Genomic DNA, 21,352 nt, shown 5'->3' with positions numbered 1-21,352 from the left:
TGCGGGGGGTAAACAGGTCTGACTTCTTATCCAATAAATCAAATGGTTTTTTTAATAAATCCAACAAAATTATCATCTAACCCTATTATCATCGGACCGTTCAAATAAGAGGCTCTTTTACAACTTATTTGGGTGGAAATTCTGTGTCCACAGAAAAGTGAGTTCCAACCTAAACTAAAATTCTGTAACTGTTTGTCAACACGCCTGTGACCTCAACTCGAGAGAGAGAGAGAAGTTCATCAACACATGAATTCCTTAAAAAGGACATGAGGGGATACAAAGGCAGGTACCTGACAGAAGGTTCTTGAGATAAACGATATGGTGTGTGTCGAATGAGCTCAAGAGACATAATGACCCGTCCTTGCACAATGGTTTTGTCTGAAAGAAAAAGAACAGTATATTCAACACAACGTCAAAACAATGCTTGAACATCAAAACAGTTAAGGTTAACTTTAAAATCCTTTGCAACATGGAAACAAACTAAAGGAGACATCCCAAATAAAACTGTTCAACCCCCATATATTACACACCAGTGAACTTTAAACAATTACGCTTTCCGGAAATGAACATGAAGCTAAAATTCTTCAAACGAGGTGTTGGCAGGTATTTTCAAATCAAACATCTGGATAGCAATACAGAGAACCTTCTATCAAGTTCCCTCCTACCTTTTTCAAGCACAAGGTCTGTAGCCACTCGGCAGTGACCACGTTGAACACAAAGGTTGAGTTCTCTGCGTAGCAAACCAGGTAGGGGTAAGAGTAACCTGCAACAAGATCACACACTGTATCACCATGACTCACTTATTTCATATCCAAAAAGAACTCAACACTCAGGCATAAAAGGTATAAAGTGACATCAACACTGACATTTACGCTCTCCTAATCCACACAGAGCAAGACTTGTTGGTATAATGCTGTGCATTTTTCATCAGGTTTAACACATTTACGCACGTGCATACTCCCCACGCTCCATCTTTACACAAACACTCATAGTCGTACACACATATGCATTTTCAAAGACTAAGTGACAGCCCTCCAAAGCCATGATCGTTATGACCACATCATTAATTTGACTGAAGAAACAAAATGAAATCTTGCAAAATATTCGCCCCCGTTTGAAAGGATACAGCCCTGGTAATTATGTTAAAGATGTCAAAACATGACATCTGTTTTTCTTTGCAAACACAATCATGCTAAAATGAGCAAAGGTGGTTCAAATCGACTGCTATTTAGCTTAAACACATGTACGCGCACTCACGAACGCACACACAAACGCACACACACACACAGCTCCACCTAAAAATAGCAATAAAAAGAGAACTGTAACTCACTGAGAGCAAGAGGTTGTGATGGCCACAGTATTTCCTGTGTTCTGCTACGTTCCCCTGATCTATTTACATACAGCCCCACCGCTGAAACAAAGCAATGTCAAACATATTTCATCAAAAACACAGAGGGCAAGATAATAACTTTGAGAACACCTTTTACTCTGATCAACAACAGAGTTCCTTACAGTGATTCCTCCTGACATAAACAAGCAAAGCATCGAATCTGAAGGAATTTCCTTCCGATCAAACAACTTTAGACCCCACAAGAGTTTCTGTCACATCTTCTTTCTTCCTCAAAATGTAAACAAAGGCAGTTCTTTGATCTCTCTACAAAACCTTACCAAAGCTATTCTTGAAGATCATTAACTGATCAAACTGATCATGAACAGAAATAGCTGATCATACTGACCCGACAATGGCAAAACAATATACAAACCTTTTCTTTCTCCCAGAACTAAACTTTTCAACAATCCCAAAGCAACCATATCTACGATGCTAAGCAAGTGTGAAGGAATAGCCTTACAGCCCACGTAATAATATTCAGTGTGCGTGCGCGTGTTTGAGTGACTTCATTGGTACGCATGCACTTGACGCCATCTTTTATGTGACGTAATTTACGACGCACGATGCTAGCTTTTAGAACAGCTTAGCACTGACGCTTCAAGCAGACGTGACTTTGTTGCAGACGACCAGCTGCTGATCTGTTAGTCTCGATGTGCGGGAGTTGTTTGATAAAATGATAAGTTTCTTTAGGATAATAGTCCCTTACGGACATGGTTGTTTAACGACGGTTAGCGGAAAATAGAGTAGTATAAATTGAAGAAGAACCGGATTATTTGCCGGAAGTAAGTGATTCAGGGTCAGAGTTCACTGTAGCGCATGATTATGCGAAATAGTCCAAAGATTTGAGGTCTATATAATGTTTTGGATTTCAAGTGCGCGGCACTCTTTGTTAATCGGGAGTCACCTAACCTTAACTTCAGACTCTTTGTTAATCGGGAGTCATTTAACTTTAACTAAATTCCTTGTTAACCGGGAAAAGTAAACCTTAGCCGACTTCTTCGTTAATCGGAAGCCGGCCTTCATTTCTAACCGTAAGGATTTATTGCTTAGATCTGTTGTTAATCATTCCTTGTGAACTAGGAACCTTGCAGTCTACACTAAATAGCTCCTTGTCAATCGGGAGTTCTGTTATAACGCTTGTATAAATTCCTTGCCAATCGGGAATCTGATAGTATCTCATGCACTAAATAGCTCCTTGTCAATCGGGAGTTTTGTTATAACGTTTGTATAAATTCCTTGCCAATCGGGAATCTGATAGTGATAGTATCTCATGCACTAAATAGCTCCTTGTTAATCGGGAGTTCTGTTAATATAAAGACTTTAAGTCTGAATAAGTTCCTTGTCAATCGGGAACCTGATAATCACCCCCCTTGTGTAAACGACAGTCAGCGACAGTACTGAGACACGACAGAGATAGTTGTGAAGTGACGAGTCTGCGTGAAAGTGACGATGTTTTGATTTCATGCACTTGTAGAATAAAAACAAGTCGCGTAAGGCGAAAATACAATATTTAGTCAAGTAGCTGCCATTTTTCAGCAAGACCGTATACTCGTAGCATCGTCAGTCCACCGCTCACGGCAAAGGCAGTGAAATTGACAAGAAGAGCGGGGTAGTAGTCGCGCTAAGAAGGATAGCACGCTTTTCTGTACCTCTCTTTGTTTTAACTTTCTGAGCGTGTTTTTAATCCAAACATATCATATCTATATGTTTTTGGAATCAGGAACCGACAAGGAATAAGATGAAAGTGTTCTTAAATTGATTTGGACAATTTAATTTTGATAATAATTTTTATATATTTAATTTTCAGAGCTTGTTTTTAATCCAAATATAACATATTTATATGTTTTTGGAATCAGCAAATGATGGAGAATAAGATAAACGTAAATTTGGATCGTTTTATAAATTTTTATTTTTTTTTACAATTTTCAGATTTTTAATGACCAAAGTCATTAATTAATTTTTAAGCCACCAAGCTGAAATGCAATACCGAACCCCGGGCTTCGTCGAAGATTACTTGACCAAAATTTGAACCAATTTGGTTGAAAAATGAGGGCGTGACAGTGCCGCCTCAACTTTCACGAAAAGCCGGATATGACGTCATCAAAGACATTTATCAAAAAAATGAAAAAAACGTTCGGGGATTTCATACCCAGGAACTCTCATGTCAAATTTCATAAAGATCGGTCCAGTAGTTTAGTCTGAATCGCTCTACACACACACACACACACACACACAGACAGACACACACACACACACACACACACACACACGCACATACACCATACCCTCGTTTCGATTCCCCCTCGATGTTAAAATATTTAGTCAAAACTTGACTAAATATAATGATGTTTTAAACTGTACAACCACGGTGTGGGCTACATTCGTTCGCAAGAGAGAGGCCGTTGGCCGTATGAGAGCTGAAAACTAGAGTCTACTGCATCGGGGATAAGAGAGGGAAACGGGAAATATTCTTACACTCAAAACAAAACACAACGCGAGGTCAAACAACATCACGAGTAAATAAGAAACATCCCGCACAATCCCCTGGCAGCCCCCGGTTTTAATCAAATCTGCCACATTAAATGGTGACCGTGCACCAGGATTTTAACAAGTTAATAGATCTAGTGAAGTAAATTTAACGGTAGCCCAGACCGTGGTTGAGAAAGTGAAAAAAAAAAAAAAAAAGAGAAAGAAAAGAGAGGAAACACCTCCAACTGTGTTTGTTTTCGAAGGACGTCGAAAAACAAGGTAAGAAAGAAACATTTTTTCATTGTATTTGCTACATTGTTGCTATACGTGTGTACGATGATTTGAAGCGGGATTGTTGCTATTTTGTATGACGTAGGTTCAGACAGGATTTGAAATGTGTTGGCTTATTATGAAATAAGTTCTGTTACATTCCCATTTATGAAGTTGATATAGTTCATGTTAGTGGAAGTTCGGCGAAGATTTCGCAAAGATTGAATTGTTTTGAACAAAAGAAAGATGGGTATTTTGTCAAGACTAGGGCAAGTCGTGAGCGCTCTCTCACCAAGTTTTCTTACGGCTAAGGGTTCGATGGCAAGGAGAGAAGAAAGAGAAATAGAAATGGAAGACAGTTACCTTCGGGGAGGTCAGACTAGGTGGTCAGAAACACCACGAAGATATAGGTATCCATCACAATATCCAGAGAATGAACAGAAAGGCGAAATGCACATGTCTTTTGACTCAGGGTACGAGGTTGAGAGCGAACGGGCCGAGAACGGTCACGTGAAAGCTTATGCAGATTGGGGTCAAGGGTCAGCCAATCATAGGGTAGATGAGGGAACACGTCGCCCAGGTCTATTCATAGAGAGGGAAAAACCCTACCAACATGCCAGCAGGAAATCGATTCAAGCTGATAAGTACGATGGTACCTCAATTGATTTGAATGACTACCTAGAACATTTTGATGGGGTGTCGACTTGGAATGAGTGGACAGAAGAAGAAAAGGGGATTCAATTGTCGTTGAGTCTTAGAGGGGCTGCTCAGCAGGTGTTGGGGTATTTGCAACAGGAAGAAAAGAGAGATTTCGTTGCGTTGACCAGCGCGCTGGCAAAGAGGTTCAGTCCTAAAGAGAGAGTGATGTCGTACAGGTGCGAGTTTCGCAACAGAAGACGTAGAAAGCAGGAAACAGTTGAGGAGTATGGGTTTGCACTCTGTCGCTTGGCTACCAGGGCTTATAGGGACATGGAAACTGGGGCAAGGGAACTCATACTGATAGAACAGTTTATTGGTGGATTGTCGGAAGAGGCTCTCAGAGAGAGGGTGCAGTTCGGACACCCCAGTACCCTAGACGAAGCAGTGTCGCTAGCCGGGGAATACGTAGCTTTCAAGAATAACGGGTTTCCCGAAAAGACGTTGAAAAAGCCCGAGGACGCTGGGTCAGCGATCCGATACGTAGGAGGAGGGGATGGAAAGAAAGAGGAAAACGCAAACGAAGAAGACATGAGTAGAAAAATGGACATGTTAGAAAAGAAAATAGAGGAGTTGTCGAGAGGCAGGGCATGAAAGCCCGAGACGGGTAGCTGTTTTGTTTGCGGTGATCCCCAACATTTCGCTCGTCAGTGTCCTAGAAAGAAGGAAAGACAAGGGGGATGGGCACAGCCAATGGGGAACGCTCAGTCAGCGCCGTTAAACTAGATGGGGTTGCGTTCGAGGCCAAGAACACAGCCCACCGTGAAGACGCAAAGGCCAATCAAGGTAGTAAAGAACAACCACCCGTGAGAGTAAGCATAGCTGCAGGTGCCTGTTGGCTAATACCGGTCGAAGTGGGCATGCAAAAGATAGAGATGTTGGTCGATACAGGGGCAGGCATGACTATTCTCTCGGCAGAAGTTTTTGAAGCTATGGGAGATAGGAGACCCAAGCTCAACCCAGTTAGCAATCGTTTGAGCATGGCAAACGGCGATCCTTTGGGAGTTCAGGGAAAAGGCCGATTCTCTATGAGCATCGATGGGCAAAAGTTCAGGACCCAGATGGTCGTGGGAGAAATCAAAGGGGCTCAGGGCATACTGGGGATGGATTTTCTGAAAAAGAATGCTACCTCTCTTGATTTTGGTAAGGGTACCTTGCATATTCACGGCCGGGCGGTGCAGATGATCAGTGAAGCGAGTCAGACGTGCGCTAGGGTTAGGGTCACGGAATCAGTGAACATACCCCCCAATAGCGAAAGGTTGGTCAGGGCCATGGTAACGGGAGATTGGACAGGAAAACGGGAGGGACTCATAGAACCCCTACGTCAGGCTAACAAGCACCCGGGTATGGAGGTGCCTAGGGCGATGGTATCTGTCGGGAGCGAGGGAATTTACGTTCCGATTTCGAACTTTTCTGAACATGAGATGCATCTAGAAGGGGGAATGATCGTAGCCTCCATCCAAGCAGTAGAGCAGGTGGAAAACAGGGAAATTGAGAAAAAGAGTCACGATAGTCGGGGAGAGAAAGATAGCGTGGGGCTATCAGCGCCATTGACAGACATGATGGGAAAGGTAGACAGGGGAGTGAGCGCCCCAACCAAAGAAAAGTTACTGGGTTTAGTGAGTGAGTTTCGAGAAGTCTTTTACGAGACCACAGGGCAGTTAGGACGGTCCGGAAGGACCAAGCACGAAATCAACGTGGAAGGAAACAGACCAGTCAAAATCCCCCCTCGTAGACCCCCCATAGCGCAGAGAGAGGTGATCGAGGAAGAGGTGAGGAAAATGTGTGAAGCGGATGTGATAGAGCCAAGTGAAAGCCCTTGGGCTGCCCCCGTGGTTCTAGTGAAGAAGAAAGACGGTAGCGTACGTTTCTGTGTTGATTTCAGAAAGCTCAATGCGTTGACAAAGAAGGACGCTTATCCTCTGCCTAGAATAGACGAGTCACTCGATCTCTTGGCGGGTAGCAAATGGTTTTCTACCTTAGACATGGCACAGGGCTATTTCCAAGTTGAAATGAAGGATAGTGACAAGGAAAAGACAGCTTTCAGTACGCATGTGGGTCATTACCAGTTCAAGGTGTTGCCTTTTGGGTTGTGCAACAGCTGCTCGACCTTTCAGAGACTCATGGAGTTGACGCTCCAAGGAGTGGGTTTCGACAGGGTGTTGGTATACGTGGATGACATTGTGGTTATGGGAAAGAGCGAGGAAGATCACCTGGAAAATCTAAGGAGGGTATTTCAGAGATTCCAGGGGGCGAACTTGAGGTTGAAGGCTGCTAAATGTCAGTTGTATCAAAAGGAAGTGTCCTTTCTCGGGCATGTGATCTCTGAAGAAGGGATAAAGTGTGACGAAGCAAAGATAGAGGCAGTCAGAGATTGGCCTACTCCCACTACGGTGACGGAGGTTAGAAGTTTCTTGGGGCTAGCCTCGTATTACAGGAAGTTCATTAGAGACTTTGCCGATAAGGCAGTGCCTCTCACGAGTTTGACCAAGAAGCGAGCTATCTTTGTATGGGGTGACGACTGCCAGAGGGCATTCGAGCAGCTTAAGGAAGCATTGATCATGGCCCCAGTGTTGGCTTATCCTCGTAGAGAGGGAACGTTTGTGTTAGACACCGACGCATCGGGATGGTCAGTGGGGGCAGTGCTTAGCCAGGTACAGGACGGGGAAGAGAAGGTGATTGCCTATGCTAGCAAAACTCTATGTCCCAGTAGGCGTAGGTACTGCGTCACGTATCGCGAGCTATACGCAGTGGTCACGTTCGTGAAACACTTTCGCCATTACTTGGCAGGGAGGAAATTCCTCGTACGAACCGACCACAGTTCATTACGGTGGCTTAGGAATTTTAAGAACCCAGAGGGTATGGTCGCCAGATGGATAGCTACGCTAGACTCATATGATTTTGACATGGAATATCGCAAAGGCACACTACACGGCAATTCAGACGCAATGTCACGCAAGCCTTATCGTGCATGCAAACGAGACAACTGTTCAGAGTGCGTAGGCGAGAGCACGCATGTGCATGTAGTGAAACAAGATGCAAAGGAGGGAGAAAGCGGGTCAAACGCCGCAACCCCTGCCGAGGTTGTTCAAAGAACAGGCATAGACGGAAATCAGGTTACTCAGAGTAAATCTGCCCAGCATGAAGCAAGGGACGTAACTGGGGTATTCGTCGCAGAAAAAGGACGTGAGGAATCGCCTCCCGTTAAACACCAAATGGTTACTCGCTCTCAACTTAAAACAGGGGAAGGAAAGGAAAAGCGGGATGGTCAGGGAAGCTCTCAGAGTAAATCTGCTTCGTGGGACGAGGATGAGTTTGTTTTGGCACCTAGCGAGTTTTGCCTTCCACCTGGGTACTTTGTGGGCACAGGGGAATCTCTAGAGAAGAGTCTAGGAGAAGGTTCGTGTCCGCAGGGTGACGTTTCTGTTCACTCGGAAGGGGAAGCAGGAACGGGGGTAGCTACGGGTACTATCGGGTCGCCTGAGGGGTCCCGAACCCATAGTGAGGTACCCGGCACACATGATCTCGTGAGAGAGATTGAGTCCGGGGAGGGCGCCTACTCCGCTGCGGCGGACGGGGCAGCCGAGAGAAGTGAGTCAGATCATTTGGAATGTTTAGAGGGGCTACGAAGCGATTGGTCCGATAGTTGGACAACGGAGGAGATAAGACAGTGGCAAACAGAGGACCCGGTGACGCGGGTGGTCATCGAGTTGATCAATAGCGGAGTTGAAAGGCCACGCGGGAACGAAGCATCTCAGTATAGTCAGGCGGTCAAGTCGTTGTTGAACTTGTGGGATAACTTGAGGGTGATAGAGGGAATACTTTACCGACGGATTGCGGCCGTGGGTACTGGTGAACCTCGCACGGTGCTAGTAGCACCTTCAGCAGTGCGTTACCGCATTATGAAAATGACACATGACGTTAGATCGTCTAGTCATTTTGGACGTGACAAAACGTTGTCTAGAGTCAAACAAGTGGCCTATTGGCCAGGGATGCATAGTGATGTTGCGAGATGGTGTGCGGAATGCATCCCTTGCGCGAGAAAGAAACCTGGTCCTGGGAGGGGGAAAGAACCATTACAACACGTAAACGTGGGATCCCCTATGGACAAAATAGCCATTGATATTGTAGGCCCTTTGCCGATGAGCAATCACGGTAACGAGTATATCATGGTAGTGACAGACTACTTTACCAAGTGGGTGGAGGCCTACCCCCTAGAGAATCATACGGCCCAGGCAGTGGCCGATAAGCTGGTCACAGAGTTCATAAGCCGGTTCGGCGTACCTAATTCCATCCATACAGACCAAGGGAGGGAATTTGAGAGTGTGCTGTTTGGATGCATGTGTGACTTACTGGACATTGACAAGACAAGGACTACGCCTTACCGACCGCAAAGCGACGGGCTTGTAGAAAGGTTTAACCAGACGTTACAACAGCTGTTAGCCATATTGGTTAATGAGCAACGGAGTGACTGGGACGATCACATACCTTTCGTTCTTATGGCCTATAGGGCTTCCCAGCAGCAGTCCACTAAGTGTTCCCCTAACCTGCTAATGTTTGGGCGTGAGGTCACTCTTCCTATCGGGATGGTCGTGGGTCCGGCCCCGGGGGAAACGAAGAGGGATTGCCCTAGCCAATATGTGGAGTGGTTACGGGAAGGGTTGGAGCGGGCTTTTGAGTTCGTTCGAGAGAACGTGAAGAGTAGCGCCAGTAGGCAGAAAAAGTCCTATGACAGGAACTGTAAAAGAAGGAACTACGATGTAGGGTCCCTGGTGTGGAGGTGGTACCCCCCCAAGGCCAATCAGAAGTTAGGCACCGGGTGGACGGGTCCCTACCAGGTTATGGCAGTGAAGGGTTACAGTTCCGTGCTCTTGCAGTATAAAGAGGGGTGTCCCTCTGTGTGGGTGCATAAGGATGACCTTAAACAGTACAGAGGGGTGGAGAAGGCCTAGGGAATGGTAAAGAAAGGGGTAAGGGGATGGATTTCATAATAACCTGCTAACCTGATACCCTGCCAACTGGTTGAAAGAAGAAGAAGATGCCTGCTAACCACCCCGCTGTCTAACTACAAAGAACATTAGTCGCATAACGTCATTGGCTCCCGGTGGATGGGTAATGCGACACCCTCCCCTGCAAAACCGGTGTCACAGCAAGTCCGTAACCTTCTGTGGGTCATCAATGCAGCCATCATCACTCACCTCTAACCTTCTGTGGGTCAGCAATGCCGCTATCATCACTCACCTCTAACCTTCTGTGGGTCAGCAATGCAGCCATCATCACTCACCTCTAACCTTCTGTGGGTCATCAATGCAGCCATCATCACTCACCTCTAACCTTCTGTGGGTCAGCAATGCCGCCATCATTACTCACCTCTAACCATCTGTGGGTCATCAATGCCGCGGTCATCACTCACCTCTAACCTTCTGTGGGTCATCAATGCAGCCATCATCACTCACCTCTAACCTTCTGTGGGTCGTCGACGTCGCCATGCATTCGGCGAACTACGAGTTTCGATACTCTTGACCGGCCATCACGGACAATAATGCATTTAGCTTTAGCGCTGGTCAGGTTGGATAGCTTGTGGTTGAAGTCAGTTCAACCAAAGAGACAATAATTATCGCATGGATAATGATGAGTTTGCCCGAGGACCTTTCGAGGGCACTAGTAAGAAATATTTAGTATGTGTTCCAGATGATCTCTTGCAATTTTATTCAATTAATTGTTGTTAACAAAATGACATTGAATTTGAGTGGTGGGGATTGTGAGGGAATAGCCTTACAGCCCACGTAATAATATTCAGTGTGCGTGCGCGTGTTTGAGTGACTTCATTGGTACGCATGCACTTGACGCCATCTTTTATGTGACGTAATTTACGACGCACGATGCTAGCTTTTAGAACAGCTTAGCACTGACGCTTCAAGCAGACGTGACTTTGTTGCAGACGACCAGCTGCTGATCTGTTAGTCTCGATGTGCGGGAGTTGTTTGATAAAATGATAAGTTTCTTTAGGATAATAGTCCCTTACGGACATGGTTGTTTAACGACGGTTAGCGGAAAATAGAGTAGTATAAATTGAAGAAGAACCGGATTATTTGCCGGAAGTAAGTGATTCAGGGTCAGAGTTCACTGTAGCGCATGATTATGCGAAATAGTCCAAAGATTTGAGGTCTATATAATGTTTTGGATTTCAAGTGCGCGGCACTCTTTGTTAATCGGGAGTCACCTAACCTTAACTTCAGACTCTTTGTTAATCGGGAGTCATTTAACTTTAACTAAATTCCTTGTTAACCGGGAAAAGTAAACCTTAGCCGACTTCTTCGTTAATCGGAAGCCGGCCTTCATTTCTAACCGTAAGGATTTATTGCTTAGATCTGTTGTTAATCATTCCTTGTGAACTAGGAACCTTGCAGTCTACACTAAATAGCTCCTTGTCAATCGGGAGTTCTGTTATAACGCTTGTATAAATTCCTTGCCAATCGGGAATCTGATAGTATCTCATGCACTAAATAGCTCCTTGTCAATCGGGAGTTTTGTTATAACGTTTGTATAAATTCCTTGCCAATCGGGAATCTGATAGTGATAGTATCTCATGCACTAAATAGCTCCTTGTTAATCGGGAGTTCTGTTAATATAAAGACTTTAAGTCTGAATAAGTTCCTTGTCAATCGGGAACCTGATAATCACCCCCCTTGTGTAAACGACAGTCAGCGACAGTACCGAGACACGACAGAGATAGTTGTGAAGTGACGAGTCTGCGTGAAAGTGACGATGTTTTGATTTCATGCACTTGTAGAATAAAAATGATGTTTTAAACTGTACAACCACGGTGTGGGCTACATTCGTTGCAAGAGAGAGGCCGTTGGCCGTATGATAGCTGAAAACTAGAGTCTACTGCATCGGGGATAAGAGAGGGAAACGGGAAATATTCTTACACTCAAAACAAAACACAACGCGAGGTCAAACAACATCACGAGTAAATAAGAAACATCCCGCACAATCCCCTGGCAGCCCCCGGTTTTAATCAAATCTGCCACAAAAGAAACCCATATCCCTAAATCTTGAAGAGAAATAGACGAGGTTCTTAAATAACTCTGTCAGATTTGTATGGGTTGTTGTAAAAAAGGAAATACCCTTGCTTGTTTTGGGGCAACACGTGCTACTTGTTCACGTTTCAGAAATACACCCTTCGCTAGTGATTGGCCCCTGCAATGTTTGTCCCCCTAAAAGCAAGGGTATTCACTCTTTCACAACCCATACAAACCCAACAGCTATTTTCGAAATTCATCTATTGCAAGTCGAGTGTGGCTGTTTGTACCGTTGAACAGCAGCATGAACTCGCTGGAGGACAGCTCGATGGCCAGCATGGCGTCCACTGGGTTCTGCGTCAGGAACTTGAGACTCGGGTCATCCGTGTTCACCAAGGCTGAAACATCATCACAAGTCACAGTCACTTCGCCCTGTTTCAGGTCACAATAATAACTCTCAGCCGTGCTAACTCCCCCCAAAAACAGAGTACCACTGCCTAAGGAGAAAGCTCACTAATGCACACACAAAAAACACAAAATATGAGTACATGCAGGAATTTCAAACAATGAAAGCAGAAAAAGCTATGCTAACTTGAACTCAACTTTGATGTCTTATATTGACACCGTTGTCACCTCCCATGTTCATCATTGATGAACCCTTCACACTATTCATTTCACCTTTCATCTGTGTAATGCTCTGTTTACACTGCTGTACTTGTTTCCCATCTATGCATGCAAAAGACTTTTAGTTTCCATCTGCGACGGAACACCACTTAGTCTTCTGTGCTATTGTTTTACCTGAAGTTATCAAAGTTTTTATATGCAGCTACACTCCCGGTGAATATGGTAACACTTACACATAGGAGCAGCATCCCCCTGTACACTGTAGATGGCGAAAGACGAGGGGTAGCCCACACACAGCCTGTCGCTCATCATCTCAATACACTGCACTGTGCCCGGCACCTGGATGTCCTTGATCTGGGCAAAACACACACACAAAACAACATTAGCTTATCGCAAATAATGCAATCTCAAAGCTATCAGCAGTAAACAGGCTGTGCTAACACACCTGTCTAGAACTGTACTCTATGCCCATGCACTTGTTGCATGCTTTCAGGTAAATAGTAAAATGCTAGCAGTGTGCACTCAGGACAAACCAACAAGAAATACCCGTCCATCATATTCCCTAGCAAGTGATGAATCTGAAATTGTATGGTATTTTTCTTTCTCAGTGGTAAGTGTACAGCACCAAAAACATGGACAAGTTCACATGATGCCATGTGTGGTGTGTAAAAATACCAAAAGCGATACAAGAGAAAGACTCTTTTGAGACATACCGTATTTGACGGACTACAAGCCGCGACTTTTTAAAAAAACAAAAAACGCATAGCGGCTTATAAAAAGATGCGGCTAAAACGTTACCTAAACTTGAATAGCATTCACCTAATGGAAGTCGCCGCAGATTTCCATTTCGCTCGATTACCGGTACTTTATTAGCTCTCTACTCAAGACTCGGCGCTTTTCTCTTTCTTTCGCGAATCTTCGTTTGTCAACAAGTCGTCGTGACAAGATAGCGTACAGAGAAACACCGGATGTATCAGGATCTCGCGCGCGCGAGATTTCGTTTTTTTGTGTCTCGCGATAGTTGGAGGAGCGAGAGCCGCCATGTTGTGTTTTCGTCTGCTCGAAATGTGCGCAAAAGTCGTAAATCATCCCAAAAAAGCTTATTCCGGGCGGGACTACATGTGTGTGTTGGTTACAAATTGTGTGTGTGATATTTTTCTTCAAACTTTTTCACTTTTCTTCTTTGTTTCACTTGTTTATTCTCGGAGCCGATTTCGCCAAATACCGTACTTTCGTTTGCCTGGTTGTTTTGATTGATTGACACGATCTGATTATATTTTTTTTCGACGGCGGCTAATATAGTGACGCGGCCTATACGTGGCTCGTCCCAATTTTTTGTTAAAAAGTCGGGGGTGCGGCTTATAAAACGGTGCGTCTTGTAATCCGTCAAATACGGTAATGAAACGGTGCAGTCCCGACTCACCTTGTGAACTCGCTGCCTGGTCTTGATGAGCTCGTAGACCTGCACAGTGCGCTTGATGGCCACACACAGACAGTGCATGATGCCCCCGTTGCCCCCGCCAACCGCAGTGACAGCGCTAGCCGTGTTGCTGCCGCCCTGCTGCTGTACCGTGCCTGTGCAGAACATGCTGCAGCCCTTGGTCTCCGTGATCTTCACTGGCTCAGAGTCCCCGCCATCCAGCGCTGAGACGTGCAGCAGTTTGATGTGATGTTGCTTGCCTGCAACAAGAGGGGGTCGTTTTTACATGAACCAAAACTCTACACTGTTGCACACAAAACGAAAGAAAGATGGTGAAAGTGTCTTGGTATGCGAACATTATACAGTGTTTGCCCTTCACCAACAAAGGTATTCTCTGTATAATTTCACTTATCAAAGCTGTTAAAAGTAAAAAGAACTTCCTCAAGTTGTCTTTAATATGCAAGGAACAAACCAACAAAACCATATCTTGCATACATTGCCTAATTTTTTCAGCAGAACACGTTAACAGTAACAAGCACTCTCTGCAATCTGATTTTGGCAAGTCAGAAACAAAAAGAGCTGTGTTACAACCTTCCGTGCTATGTTTCACAAATATAACGGCTTTCTCAGCTTCGAGGGTCACCTGAACTAAAGAGAACTAAACCCAAAAAAAGCGAGGCTCTACTGTTAAATTTCACACATTTCATAACTTACATAAAAAAGTAATCACAACGGCTACTTACCATAAATATAGACCAGCAACTGTGGTCCTAGCACCAAGTCCATCATGTACACTTGTTTCCTCTCATTTCTGTCGCCAATCCGAAGATATTCTGCAAGAAGCAAAACAGATTTATAACAGGTAAAGACTTTGAGTATGTTCCATCTGAATTTGGTTGAGGGGGACAAATGATCCATAGTCTTTTCCTCCAACGCTGAACTCTACTTCCCTCCCCCACCCCCTTCCTCACACAGACACAAAAACAAAGCCAAGATACAAACTGTATCTTTTCCTGCGCAAAACCTGACATACCTTCATCCATCCTCATTCTTAAACTTCAAAAGAGGAAACTGATCCACTCAACAAAATCTTGTCCTGATGTGAGTGGTCAAATACACAAGGGCAAAAGGTGTACTTACGGTCTTTGCTGAGATCTACTACATGAAGACCGTCTTCTGTGCCTAGTACTATTCTTGTGGAATCTGCAAGGACAGAAACATAAAAACAGTTCACAACACAGAAATACAAACAGTACAAATGGATTTTAAGTCATCCAGACTTTTCTTTCCAAAGCTCCGTAACAAATTCAAATTCATGTGTGAAACAGCAGTCACCTGTATTACCAAAACTGTTTCACTATCACACATGCTACTTTAACGTTAATTCTTATGTGACACCCATGACATTCTGTGACATTAGTTTAGAACACAAAAATTCTCACTCTGCACATAACACAGCCAGGCTGAAGATCTTTGTTATGTGTCCTCGATAAGGGACACTTTTATCCTATTGCTGGTGTACCCACTCGCTTGCCTTTTAACTCAGCAATATCATAACACAATTAATGTGACAAACAATTTGATGATGACTTCCCTTTCATTTTCATCCAATAAAACAGAAAGTCTACATCTAACACATCTAGGTAATAAGAAAAAAGTTTCACTGAATTCCAGTGTAGTCACAATATCTTACCCAATATCACGGCAGAATGAGTGCTCTTGACAAGGGTCAGGGAATTATCACATACTTCTTGGGCACTGTACACCTGCAAAAAAATAAACATCGTTATAATGGTGACATAAACATGCCCCCTGAAAAGCCTTTTTCAAGCTTACAAAATATTACACGGGTCAGGAGCTTCTGCATGCACCCCCCTCCCCTCCCTAAATTCCTTTAAACCCTCTAAAACCATTAACTCACCAAAAAAAGAATTTGGTTGCTTAGTACTCTTAAACACATCACGGCCAATCCGGCCTCTCCCATCATGCAACAGAAAAATGGGCGGGGCTTAGCAAAAATAGCACAACGCGTGGCACGCGATGTAAACACGAACAGGCCAGATGGAAGGAGAAAGTGTGTAATGTCCTACCTTACTATGCCAAGACCTTCTCCCAAAAATGTTTTAACCTTTTGAACTTGGGCGTAAATAAGATCAATTTCCTCTCTCTCACCTCTAAACTGAATTTTACCATCTGGCTTTCTGTCTGTGCAAGCAGCATTTCTTCTTTTAACAGCTTCTTCAGAGTTTTTGACATATTTTCGTTTCTGAACATTTGTGATATCTTGCATGTTGATTGCGTATCTTGTTTATATTTACAATACAATCGAACTTTCACACAGAGAACCTTTGTGTCAAAGAAATCAGTCACACAGACAAAAACAGAATAACAATGTCAAGGCTGTAGATGTCAGGCTAGTCAAACGGACAAAATGAAACTTAGTCTTGGTTGCTGTAACTCAGTCACTGCTTATGGTATTTTCGCTGATATTGCAGAAAAACAACACAGAATCAGCCAAAACCGCGAACAATAAACAAGTTTAGTACGTCACAACGTCAATGAACAGAATTCTCGAGTCAATTTTTGCATCAGACTCTGACTAAGTGAGTGGGGCAAGCGTCAAACACCACTAAAATGAGGAGGTATCCTTGGCACAAAGGGTCAAAAATCCAAAGAATAAGCCCTTAAAAAAATATGCCCATATTTTTGAAAATAAGCCCTTATTTCTATAAATAAGGCCTTATTTTAGAAATAAGGCCTTAAATATTTACAGCCATAAGGAAATAAGGGCATAATGAAATAAGGCCTTATTTCTGTTAAGGCCTTACTGAAATAAGGCCTTATTTCTGTTATGACCTTAAAAAAATAAGCCCTTAAAAAAATATGCCCATATTTTTCTGCGCATCGCTACTGCGCATCCGGACATTCGAAAGCGCGCACAAACTCGCCTCTCGTTCAAAACATCCGTCATAACATCGAGCGGATACAGCATGGCTTCACGCATTCGAAAGCGCGCACAAACTCGCCAAAACCCCAATTCTCTCGCAATTTGCAATTTCAGCACAAATTCTTCTCAAAAATTCATCACGATCTCTGAACCCCCCATTCGCCATGTTTCTTATGAGATCTCTGCGCATGAGCGGCGCAGCCGAATTCTATTCAGCTTCATGATTGGTCAAAAAAATAAGGCCTTATTTTTTTATGCCCTTATTTTTTTATGCCCATATTTTTTTATGCCCTTATTTTTTATGCCCTTATTTTTATTAAGGCCTTACAGAAATAAGGCCTTATTTCTCGTAAGGCCTTATTTTCAAATAAGGGCTTATTTTTTTATGCCCATATTTTTTTAAGGGCTTAAAGATTTAAGGCCTTAATAATGGAAAATAAGGCCTTATTTTAGAAATAAGGGCTTATTTTCAAAAATATGGGCATATTTTCAAAAATAAGGCCTTATTTTTTTAAGGGCTTATGTTTTGGATTTTTGACCCTTTGTGCCAAGGATAAGGAGGGACATCTTGGCGCGTTTTTTTGGCGAAATACTTGAACAAACCAATCATTTTCAAACTGACCAAGGACAAAAACAGGCTTGTGAACCGAATGGTGAGGGGGGAGGGTACCTCGAAATGTGTGGGTGATGATTTCACAGCACCAGTCCATTGCTGCAGTCTATAGTAGCTCCACCGACCACTGTCCCCTCCCCCCTCCCGTTCGTTCCCCCTTTCAACCCCCTACCACCTTGGAATAAACTGCAGAAGACCATTTGCATACCCTGGATTCTTCCATTTGTGATGCCATGGGCGACCCAAGATCCGCGTCCCGTTGTTTCCCATGTCCACTTAGAACAAACCGAGTTTAGATTTCCCCTTCCTGTTTTCAAAGTAAACATGGCCATCCTGTGAGGCACTGTCAGGGACAGTAATTATAGTTAGCGGGACCATGTAGACGAAGTCAACGGTGATGATCTGCGTAGTGTATACGCATACTTTGGGACAAGGTCTGTTATTCCACCCAGCGAGAGCCTCTAACACAATCAGTGTTGTCGACAGATGCAGGCGGGAAGACCTCAGTGTTTCACATTCCAACATCCGACGGTGATAGTAACTTAGTAAGGGCTAGGCTGCGGTCTGTAAGCTGTATTGCACTGACATCTCTTTCTGTCTATGGAAATAAATGGCGAAATTTGATTTAACACTTCTCAACATTAACAGTGACCAGAAGAACACAATAAGGAGACTATTTACTGAGAATCAGTGCCCATTTGAAACTCGAAGGTGTGTAATAAAAGATTCGACTTGTGTACCAAGAGGTGCTGGGCCATCATCGTGTGACCTTGATACAGAGGCTGTCTCTCGTGTGTGTGTACCGTTAGGGAGCAGACGTGGTTATCTGATCCTGGAGGCGATGGTGAAACCGGAGACACGGTCCTAGTGCAGGGCTCTCCTCTGGGGTAGGCCAGTGTGCCTTTTGCTTTTGCAGCCCTTGTGTGACAAATCATCGCCAGAGGTGGCTAGGTACAGGCCAATTGCCACACCGCAGGAATTCCAGCATTAGACAAGTACTCTACAAGAAGTATTGGTCCATGCTAGACCGACGCGGTGCTTGGAATTGTGCATTGTACTTGGCGAAAAAGACAGCACACGGGTAAACATTAACCGAGAAATGATGCCAGACTGTGTGCTTAAACTCGTGAGAGAGCTTTATCCCAACCCCACAGGAATACCCTATCAAGGCCACAACTGGTGGTAAAGGTTAGTTGCATTTCTTTCTTCATATCCGATGTAACAAATACACATGCACCTGAGACAGCATGCTCTGGAACCAAATTGCCGCATGCCACGTGTTTTGCTATTTTTGGAACGCATGGTGTAAATCTGTGACGTCGGAGAGTGTTGACTCCGCCCTTTTCTTTGAACAAGATCCCCATTGAAATGTTTGTTTACAAATATCTTCTTTATTATGGAGAATTAACCTTATCTAAGCGCATAGGGCGGTAAATGTGTGAAAACCAGCTGTGTGAACAAAAAATCTGACACCGTAACTCATGCTTAACCGAGATATTAAAGAAAATGTAGGAACAGTATATGTCCGTTGCCTGCAAGAGGTTTGAAATGATTTGCCAACGCAGAAGGTCAGGCTACACACACACACTCTCTCACACTCTCTCTCTCTCTCTCTCTCTCTCTCTCTCTCTCTCTCTCTCTCTCTCTCTCTCTCTCTCTCGATCTTGGGAGAAGGAGGCACGCTTCATGTGCTCCGGCTTTTCAAACATCTGCTTTGCGCTACAGTTGTGTTTTTGTGTTTAAAAGTATACGAAAGTGACCATAAGGAATTGCTTAATCGACAGGGAGTAATCTTGTGCTTTGAATGTGAGGATTTCATTAATTATCTTCATCACGATGTGTATTCTCTTTGTGTGATGCCCGATCGGACCGGGCGGTGTGACGTAATGCAGCATCGTGGCGCTGGCTCGCCACGCGTGTAGTGGAGTTTATCTGAGAGTACTGTCTGAGCAGCTTTCCTCGGGTCTAGACAGTCTGCCCAGTGTGTGTGTCAGCATGACGCAACTGACTTGTGGTGTGCTCTGTGGTCAGCCAGCTTAGCGCTGGCTGTACAATCGTTCTTACTTCCTCTGAGGAGGGGATTTTTCGTGCTCAGTGTCGTCATGCTCCAGTGATCATCTCCCCAGCTGTGGCGTGATTACTGATCGCTGGGCAGCCAGCCCTGCGGTCCCAGCCGATATCCTCTACGTCATCAGTCGGCAATCTGGCCACTAGAGACTCTACAATGACGTAACTTTTCCTCCAACGCACAAGGCCATGTGTGCGTGCGTCTATGTGTGTGCTACTGCTACATCTTCAGCCTACAACATCAACAACTCTGCCCTCCTCTGACAAAACACACAATGGACTTGAACACCCTCACGTTTAAGTGGGACCCGCTGCTCGACGTAAAACTCGACCCCAAGCAGCTCTCATTCTGGGTCCCCAGTGACCTGGTCCCCACCACGCGCTGCCTCCTGTACAGGCGATACGCTGTTGATCGGACCATCCACGGGGACACTGTCACCTGGCTCGATCGACAGCAGATACGGCTGGATGGCAGACTGACGGTAAAGGAGATTGACGTCTCGCATGAAACCTTCTCCAACATCGACAACATCCCCACCCAACTACCTCAACAGCTCTTTACCTCTATCATCCAACTACGCAGAGAACTGGATGATAACGGCAAAAAGGTGAAGAAATGCATCACTATCACGCTGTACTATACCACGGGCACCGTCATGGTACAAGGCAAGCAGTGTCAGACGTGGAAGCGTCAGGAATACGACGCCATGATCGCCTGCCTCAGCGCCCTGTTCGACAGCACCACCGACAACCCGCTGCTCAGACAACCCTCCACACTAACAGCGCTTCTGGCCCCGCCCCCATCTGCACCAACTGAGCTCTCATCCGACGACACCCGTCGCTCGTCGTTCATGCTGACACTTCCGGCTCCCAAATCTACGTCAGCTAAACCTCCTTCGGACTCCATGAGTCGTCGCTCTGAGCGCCTGCGTTCCAGAGCCACTGAGCAGGAAGTGCCGGTCAGCCCTGACACGCCTCCCCTGCCTGTCCAGATTTACGGCTCTGCGCCTATCAGCACAGATCGGGAGTTAGATAGCACGGTGCAACCCAGTCCTATCTCTCCCACCCCATCTTCCCCACCTGCCTCAACCACCCCATCATCTTTCACGCCCCCTACTGTCACTCTATCCTTCCCCCCCATATCCACCACCATCATCCTTACCCCAGCCACCCACGTCTCTACTACTTCCACACACACCCCTCCCAACATCACTACTACTTCCACACTCGCTCCCACCGCTAGTGCCCCTGCCTCCTCATCTGCTGGCTCCCTCTCCCCCCTGCCAGTCAGTGACGTCACTGACCCTCCTGCCCGTGACTCGGAGTGTAGCGGTGACGACGAGGAGTGGTCTGACCTCGAGTCCGGTCATGCCTACGCCCCTTCTCCCGCTCGTCGCAAACATCGCCGCGCTGTCAGAGCCGCGCCACGTTCCAGTCCGCTGACGCTGTCCCAGGCCAAGCAGGGCCTAAAGACCCTACACCGCAGCGTCGGCAGTCTGCAAGCTCACCAAGCACAGTCCAACAACACTATCGTTGGCCTGCTGGGGGACGCGAAAGCCCAAGTGACCAATTCCTTAAAACTTCACTTCAAGACAAAATGCACCAAGCTCGAGGAAACTGTCCGGTCCCTAACCAGTAGGGTCGAGGCAGTCGAAAGTGACAACAAAAGCCTGAAGTCAAAAAACAAAGACTTACAGTCGCAGATCTCTGATCTGCATAAGAAACTCAACAAGTCAACTGCTGGTGCTGCTAAACAAGGGAAAACAGTGGCCAGTCAGACCGCCCATCCCCCACTCTTGAACTCACCCCCACCGCCCCCAGCCCAACCTCT

The 21,352-nt window shown here is 45.2% G+C and overlaps 2 protein-coding genes across 6 annotated transcripts in view; one reads left to right on the top strand and one right to left on the bottom strand.

Annotated features, from left to right (window-relative positions):
• The window catches only part of LOC138952861 (serine/threonine-protein kinase MRCK alpha-like), a 97,568-nt gene that overhangs the window by 25,791 nt on the left and 50,425 nt on the right, over window positions 1-21,352 (bottom strand). For all 5 annotated transcript variants that reach the window (XM_070324597.1, XM_070324599.1, XM_070324601.1 and 2 more), the window contains exons 29-37: window positions 15,588-15,660; window positions 15,035-15,097; window positions 14,638-14,727; window positions 13,898-14,154; window positions 12,708-12,828; window positions 12,141-12,248; window positions 1,331-1,411; window positions 666-763; window positions 291-378 (exon numbers count right to left, since the gene is read on the bottom strand). In XM_070324597.1, the coding sequence (XP_070180698.1) occupies window positions 291-378; window positions 666-763; window positions 1,331-1,411; window positions 12,141-12,248; window positions 12,708-12,828; window positions 13,898-14,154; window positions 14,638-14,727; window positions 15,035-15,097; window positions 15,588-15,660 (979 nt within the window). The remainder of the gene's footprint in view (window positions 1-290; window positions 379-665; window positions 764-1,330; window positions 1,412-12,140; window positions 12,249-12,707; window positions 12,829-13,897; window positions 14,155-14,637; window positions 14,728-15,034; window positions 15,098-15,587; window positions 15,661-21,352) is intronic.
• LOC138952530 (uncharacterized) lies at window positions 3,771-5,419 on the top strand. Its single transcript, XM_070324216.1, has one exon. It carries the CDS (start codon window positions 4,376-4,378, stop codon window positions 5,417-5,419), a length of 1,044 nt encoding a protein of 347 aa, XP_070180317.1. The 5' UTR covers window positions 3,771-4,375.

This window comes from Littorina saxatilis, linkage group LG17 (genome assembly GCF_037325665.1).
Source record: "Littorina saxatilis isolate snail1 linkage group LG17, US_GU_Lsax_2.0, whole genome shotgun sequence".
In the NCBI taxonomy this organism is placed as follows: domain Eukaryota; kingdom Metazoa; phylum Mollusca; class Gastropoda; order Littorinimorpha; family Littorinidae; genus Littorina; species Littorina saxatilis.
The sequence above is the reverse complement of the archived record's forward strand: the minus strand, read 5'-3'. Positions and strand labels throughout refer to the sequence as shown.